This window comes from Podarcis tiliguerta (assembly GCF_965153285.1).
Source record: "Podarcis tiliguerta genome assembly, chromosome: 2".
Classification (NCBI taxonomy): domain Eukaryota; kingdom Metazoa; phylum Chordata; class Lepidosauria; order Squamata; family Lacertidae; genus Podarcis; species Podarcis tiliguerta.
In genome coordinates, this window is record NC_139535.1 from 23,647,802 (window position 1) to 23,655,398 (window position 7,597).

At 52.1% G+C, this 7,597-nt stretch overlaps 1 protein-coding gene across 2 annotated transcripts; it reads right to left on the bottom strand.

The window, feature by feature from the left end:
• Positions 1-530: 530 nt before the first annotated feature.
• FEZF2 (FEZ family zinc finger 2) lies at positions 531-7,002 on the bottom strand. 2 transcript variants are annotated; one of them, XM_083429034.1, is made up of 5 exons: positions 6,912-7,002; positions 3,932-4,988; positions 3,000-3,134; positions 2,715-2,847; positions 531-1,446 (listed from the first exon to the last, which is right to left on the bottom strand). In XM_083429034.1, exons 2-5 carry the CDS (start codon positions 4,919-4,921, stop codon positions 1,166-1,168), a joined length of 1,539 nt encoding a protein of 512 aa, XP_083285160.1. In that variant the 5' UTR covers positions 4,922-4,988; positions 6,912-7,002; the 3' UTR covers positions 531-1,165. The 2 variants fall into 2 exon arrangements, with proteins under 2 accessions (XP_083285160.1, XP_083285159.1); XM_083429033.1 differs by lacking the exon at positions 6,912-7,002 and adding an exon at positions 5,535-5,821.
• Between the last annotated feature and the right edge of the window lie 595 nt (positions 7,003-7,597).

The following is a 7,597-nucleotide window of genomic DNA, read 5'->3' on the forward strand; positions in this document are numbered from 1 at the left end:
CTCCTCTCTTAGCCAGAATGTGGATTTCTCGTTGTTGTCTTTTGCTTATTGAAACTGCGATCCTAAGCCCCGCTCCGTGTAGGGTGTAGATCCCGTTTCAATAAGCAGACCTGGAGGAACTACAGACTAGACTCCCAATCCTTTAAAAAAATAAACACATTTTTTAAAAACGGTCCTGGGGACTAGAGTCATTCCACATGTTTGCCACACGCGTGTCCATAAGGAACCAAGCAGACTTTCCAAATCCCATTCGCTTGTTCTGTTCCTCTCCGCTCCAGAGCAGGCGCGGAAGTCTGGCTTGCACGTGGGAATCGAATTCACGCCACTTTCCCGGAGTAGCAACAACTCCAGAGCCCAGCAAAAGTTGATGACACCTAGGCCGAAACTTCCCAGCTACACATTGAAATGGAACGGGGAAATCGCCCCATTTCAAAGGGGGTTGTCAAAGTGGTGGATTGAAACCCTTTTAAGCAGTGGCCCGATACTTCCCCAACTTCACACACAAATAATAATAACGATAACGATAATGATAATGATAGACCGGAATTGAGTTTATTTTTGTTTTAAAAAATGTGTTTGGGGGAGCTGGAAATAAGACTCCTATTAAGCGACTTTTTATTGCCTCACAGATGATAGATTCCTTAGTTATTTTGGTGTACATTAAAATTTAAAATTTTCAGTCATATATATTTATATATTTATATATATATACATATATAGAATGATTGGCCAGGCCTATTTTATTTTATTTATTTTATATATATATATATTTTTACAGTCCGGCCAGGCCTCCGAAGAAATGTTGCTTTCAGTCCAATCAAAGATCCGCCACTAATCCCGTAATTCAATCCGCAGCAGCGACGGAATTTTAAATAAGTTTCTTCCTTTTCGCGTGTCTATATATATATATATATATATATATATATATACACACGCCAAAAGTGATTGTCTCTCTTCAGCTTCTGTTTGTGTGTGAGAGAGGCGGGGGGGAGACAGATCCGAGGGGCTTCTCCCCCTCCCCAGGCCTTTTTTCCCTTTTGTAAAGGGCCCGAGATCTTCGGAAGTCTCTGAACGCGTCGCTTTGACCATCGTGCAAAGACGTCTCTTGCTTCGCTGAACAGGCTCGCCTCGCTTCTGCCTTACTGTTGCTTTGTGTGAGTGTGTTTTAGCTTTGCACGGTCCTAGGAAGTTCTTTCCCGCAAGGCGCGGCTGTAGCGGCGGCGGCGGCAGCGGCGGCGGCGGTGTCGTGCAGTTTCCTCACGTGCTTCTTCAAGTCAAAGTTCCTGCAGAAGCCCTTGCCGCAGGTGACGCAGGTGAAAGGCTTCTTGTCGTTGTGCGTGTGCATGTGGAAGGTCAGGTTGTAGATCTGGTGGAAAGCTTTGTTGCAGATGGTGCACTTGTACTGCTTCTCGCCGCTATGGGTCAGTTTGTGGTTTTTATAATTCCCTGTTCGGGAGAGAAGGAGGAGAAGAAAAGTAGGGGATTGGGGAGGGGAGCACGTTAGTTTCAAGGGGGATCGTTCCCTGCCATCAACACGCACGGATGCAGGCACACACACACACACACACACACACACACACACACATTTTCTCTCTCTCCAGATACACCCCCCCCCCCCACTGGAGCAACAAGAGTTTCTGCGGCGGGGCTTCATTAGGAAGCGTCCTGCAAGGGGCAGTCAAGAAGTTGTCAAACTCAGTCTCCGTCAAGGCAGAGCAGCATGCAACGGACGAATTAAAAAATTAGAGGCAGGGTCAGCGTCCTGACCCGGAGCAAATGGGAGAACCTGGATTAAGAAACCCCCACCACCACCAAAAAAAAAAAGAGGGTAAGGGGGTAGAAGGCCGGTTCTAATTTAAAGTTGGAATTTTCTAGCCTGAACCCAGGCAGGGGAGAATCGGCCCGGGCTCTTCCGAAACTTTATTGGAGAAAATACCGTGTCCCCCACCTTCAAGGGCAAAGGCCCACCTGCCCAGCCCAAGTTAAGCGCTTTAAAGCGCCGTGGATTTCCAAAGGTAGACCGTGAACAGAGCTCTCCGGTTAGAAATCAAGGGAGTTTTCGTTTAAAGTGCTTTCGTTTCGGCTGGATCGCGCCCTAAGTGGGCTGAATTCATTTTAATCGCCGTTAATAACAAGTGACGGGTTTGAGCTAGTCTTTCGCGGCAGCCCCAGGGGCAAAGCCCCCTAAGGACGTTTAAGGGAGGGAGGGAAGGGGTCATCTCCTAGCAGCCGCCTCTAAATGCGATAAATACGGCGGTTACTTTTTCTTTTCTTTTCTTTTGGAACGCGAGAGAACCGCAAGATTCCACTTGGAACCTTCACAACTTTCTGTTTGGAACCTTCGCAACGTTCTGTCTGGAGCCTCGTGCTCCGCGGGGAGCAGAAATTGACCAGACGCCTTAAACCGGCGGGTAATTCTTATATTTCGTCTATCCACCACCACACGTGTTGTTTCCAAGTTGTGCTTCCAAATAATAATAAAAAATATTTTCCTCCTTAATTCGAAATAACATTATACTTCGAATAATAACGAAACCAGGTTCCTCATCCGGAAACAAAAGTAGCCTTCTACCCCTGCTTTTTCATTATTTATTTTTAGCAATCATTAATAATTTTCATATGCACACAACTTCTCCCCCCCCTCTCCCCCACCCCCTCCCGCCACCAGCAGAAAAGCCAGAAACAAAAGCCACCGTTTTTTTTATCCCAGATACCTTTTTGATGAAATCCTTTGCCACAAAATTCGCACACAAAAGGTTTGTAGCCAGCGTGGATCCTAATGTGAGTGTTTAGCGTGGAACTTCTGTTGAACGCTTTCCCGCACTGGTTGCACTTGTGGGGTTTTTCCTGTTGGGCCGGGAGAGGACATTTTAAAAGAGAGAAAGAATCGCGGGTGGTTGTTTTTTTTTAAAAAAAAGAAATAAAATTTTATTTTGGTGCCGAGCGCATAAACACACAGGTCTGACCCTCAGGTCTTTCCCCCTGCCCCCCCCCCGTACCTGCGTGTGGATGATTTTGTGTCTGCAGAGAGTGCTGGCTTGGCGGAAGCCTTTCCCGCAGACTTTGCACACGAAGGGCCGGGCTCCTGTGTGCACCGGCATGTGGCGGGTGAGGTTATAATGGGCGTTGAACACCTACGGGGGAACACAAAGCACAGGCAACTTTTGTCAGCCGCAGGAGAGCTTACCTCCTCGCCTTTGCGCCCTTCATCCGGAGGGGCCAAAACACGGATCCAAAGGGGACGAGGAGAAAGACTTTCGTTCTGAATATATCTCTCTACAAACACACACACAGTTTAAACGACCCTTGGTTAAACTATAGTTCTGCGGCTGCCTGGGTGAACCCATTGGATCCTGACTACCTACCGCTCAGCCTCGGCGCCACCGCGCAAACGCACGTACCCAAAATCTGTAAAATGGGAACAAAACTCTCGAGCGATTCAGTTAGTGCTATTGTTAAACCGCGCCAGGAGCACCAGTGATAGGCGATGCACGGGGCACCGTAGCGATACTATAGCTCTCTTCCGCAGGTGGTTTTTACACATCGTACATCCGCTATGAACCAGGAGACCTGTTTCCGTTCTCAGCTCTGCCACAGATTTACCGGATCCCGCCCCACCCCCTCTGTGTGGCTTTGGTAAACTTAATCACAGTAGCCTAGTTCTGTAATGGTGATTATGAAGTGTCTGGGAGCAATTGGGAAGGAGCTAACCCCTCCCTTGCAAGATTATTAAAATGCACTGAACTTTTTAAAAGAAAAATATTATTATTAGAGTGAGCTGAAAGAAGCGTTCTAGGAATGAGGGCTCCCTCCTGACGCGCGCAAAGAGCCGGAGCGGGTTTTTACGGCGGGCGCAGCCCTGTCCCGGCTGCCCCCACGGTTCTAGAGCTAAGAGCGCGCCCCCTAGCGCGAGCACCCTGCTCCTGCATACCTTGCCGCACACCTCGCAGGTAAAGTTCTTGGGCTTCCCGTCGGCCGCGCCGCCCCCTCCAGCGCCTGCGACGCCGCCACCTACGCCGGGTTTGCCGTGGTGATGTCCTTTGGCGCCGTTCCTTTCCCCGGCCAGGCCCGTGTTCTCCTTCATCACTTGGTCCAGCTGCCCGGGGAGGCGCTCCTTGTGCGGGTATTGCGCGTTGGGGAACTTCTCCGACGGGGCCAAGGAAGCCAGCTTGGCGTTATCCAACAGGAAGAGTTTCTGGTGAGCCGAGAGGGCGGCTGCGGCCGCGGCCGCGGCTGCAGCGGCCGCGGCGGCGGGGCTTTGGGAATGGAGCAAGCTGGAAGTGAAGAGCTGCCCGTGGAGGATCTCCGACGGGTGGTACGGCGAGGAATCCAGGTAGTTGAAGTAGTAGAGGCTAGATCCGTTGGCCGGCATGGCCAGCGCCTGGTTGATCACCTGCGGCTTGATCACGCGCGTCGTGGCGGGCAAGGAGGCCTGGCCCAGGGTGCTGCTGCTGCTGCTGTTGTGATGGTGGTGATGGTGGTGGTGGTGATGGAGGTCCCCCTTGCAGCACAAGCCGCAGCCGCCTTTGCAGAAGCCGCCGACCGTCGAAGCTGCGCCACCCGCCAGAGCAGAGCCGCAGTTCCTCAAGCTACTTTTCCACAGCTCGGAGTAGTTGAGCAGCGCCTTGGGCGAGGGCGCCTCGTACCCGGGCAGAGGCTGCATGGGCGCGATCACGCACGGGATGGGCGAGCAGAGGCTCAGCAGCTTCTTGCCCGGAGACTCGCTGCGACGCGCCTCGAAGGCGGCGGCGGCGGCGGCGGCGGCGGCGGGTTTGTGGTGCTGCTGCTGCGGCTGGTGCGGTTCGGAGCTCTTGGCCATGATTCTCTCTATGGAGAAGGCGAGCGTCTTGGCCGGGTTGGCCGCGCCGTTGCGGACGCAGGCGGGAGGCATGACCGTCTCCAGCGGAGCCGAGGAGGCCATCACGGGTGGGGGAGGGAAGGAGACCCGAACTGGAGATGAGCAGCCGGATCTCGCCCATAAAATAGATCTATAGATATAGATATATATAAATAAAATGATAACAACAATTAAATTTTTGTTGTTTTTTTAGAAAAAATAGGAGAAAAGGGAGGGAAGAAGGCGCGCGTCAAATCACAGTTTCTGCCGAGTTCCTCCTCCAGCTCAGCATTCCAGAAAAGCCAGGAGACAAATCAATTTAATAAGCACCTCTCTCCCCCTCTCTCTCTCATCTCCCCCCCACCCCATCCTAGCATCTCCTCCCCCATTTACATTCAAATGAACACAAGAACAACTGCGCGCGGGGAGACCAGATTGCTGCTCATTAAGCGAGGAGGCAAGGAAGAAAGAGAGCGAGAAAGTAACAGGCAAACTCCCCGTCCCTTGCGGAGTGGGCCTGCATTTGAGAAGAGCGGCGAGGGAGGGGAGTAGGGAGGGGGGCAGAGAAAACCCCAAGCGCAGCCCCAGCCCCTGCGGATCTTTCTTTCGGGTCCCACTAGGGTGGGGAGGGGGTGAGAGAGTGGGGGGGGGGAGGGAAGGAGGAAGGAGGTGGGCAGCCTGGCCTGGGATGAGTTACCTTTTTCCCCCCTTTGCCCGACGCCGCCGAGGAGACGCATCCAAGCACCGCGGTGCGGCCGCGCTGTCAGATTTGGATAGCCAGCATCTTCGCGAGCGTCAGATCGCTGTCTCTTACATTTAAAGCTGACATCACATGAAGTCACTTGGAGCAGAATGACATGGGATTTGGGCCACCAAGGGGGGGGGGGAGAGAGCGAGAGGGAGAGAGAATTTCTTTTCCCAGCCAAACGTTCAGCAAAGGTCTGGACTGAAAGGGGGGGGGGCTGAGGAAGGAGGTGGATGAGAAATGTATCCCCCTCTCTTCTCCAATTTAAGGCACACCCTTGGCTTTCCTTGCGCAAGAGAGAGAGAGAGAGAGAGAGAGAGAGAGAGAGCCCTTCCAAGCGGGAAGGAGGGATAGAAGATTTGGGGAGGGGAGTAACTTGCCAAAGGAGAGAGAGAGAGAGGAGTCGTTTTGCATGTGGCAAATTAAGAAAGGGAAGTGAGATTCGCAAGTTGGGTGCAACGCAAGCGTGCAGTTAGAAAAGCCACCCCGAGAAAGCAGAGTTGTATTTAATTTAACAAAAGTGTGCGCGCGGGGTGGGGAGTTGCGCAGGGAGAGAAAGAGGGAAGAGGAATTTTTAAAATGATGATTCAGCTCCCTCTCTCAACCCGCTACCCCCACCCCCACCCCGGCTCCAATTTAGGCAACCCGTCCACAATCAGATCCCTTGCAAAAGCGAGCCGGGAAGATCAAGTGACAATTTATGAAAGATCAGCCCGCCCCCCCCCCAGCCGCAAGAGCGCGCATCCGATGAATAGCGGGTCTATTAATGAGGTCCTGGCGGCGTTAATGCGAATTAAAACTTAGTTGAATGCTGCTGGCGCTCAGATTCCCTAGACCGGCCGCCGGGCTCCTGCCAAAAGCCGAATATCGCCATTCAGACAAACAAACAAGCAAACAAACCAATTCACAAACAAACAGAAATCGTTCACTTGTGAGATGTGATTTATTTATTTAATATATATATATATATATATATGGACAAAATCCCCTTTCTGCGAAGGTGGTTGTTTTTGTAGAAATGAAGCGGAGCGAATTCTGTTTTTCTCCACCTCCCTTGACTGGTTGTTGTTGTTAATTGGTTTATTTCCCGCCCTTCACCCTGAGATTTTAAACAAATCGCAATGGCAATTTAAGTTTCTGTCATGGAGTTTGCAAGGATCAAAGGACGAAGAGAATTTGGGGCAGTGGCGGTGGTGGAGAGTCTCAAGCAACTCCGGAATCCGACCTCCAGGTGTCCGGAGCTTGCCTGATACGGAGTGTGTGTGTGTGTTCAGTGGGTGCGTGTGTGTTTGGTAAGAGAAGGAGAGAGAGATTTTGTCCATTTCCCACCTGGTTCCTGCGGGCAGCTCCGGCTGCTGCTCTGGCCGAGCTCCCGAGCGATGGAGAGCCTGCCTCGAGGCTCCTTGAATAGGGAGAGACACTATAGCGCTGCGTGGCACCTGATTTTGTGTTTCTAAAATAAAGAGAAGGATTATTTGGAGGGGGGCGAGAGAGAGGGAGGGAGGGGGAAGGATGAGAAGAGGGGTTTGCAGAGTAGGTAAAGCAAAGCATGAAAAGCATCTCTCCCTCTCACTCTGTGCAGTTCTTTAAACAAAACTCACTACCCCAACTTGGGAGGAATTCCGCTTTTTGTGTGGTGCTAACAAAGGGCCCCAGAGAGAGAGAGAGAGAGCCAGAGCGCAGCCGCCGCCCCTCTTTTGCGGCGTGGAATGGGGTTTTTTTTTTGCGGGGGGGGGGGGTTCTGTTTTCAGACCCGCTGTTTTCACCTGCGAAGCACAACATGCCCTTCTGAAGGAGTCCCGGAGCACAACACCCAACGGGCCGAGCTGATGAAGGCGGGTGGGTGGGTGGAGGCCGCGGGGAGAATAGGGGGGAGGGAGGGGGAAAATGAGGGTCAGACAAGGAGTAGCAAGTTGGAGGGAGCGGGGGAAAGGCAACGCTTTTTCACACAGCGTTTTTGTCCCGCAGACCTGGCCTCCTTCTTAAGAAGCGCTTTTGCGCTCTTGCCGGAGAGA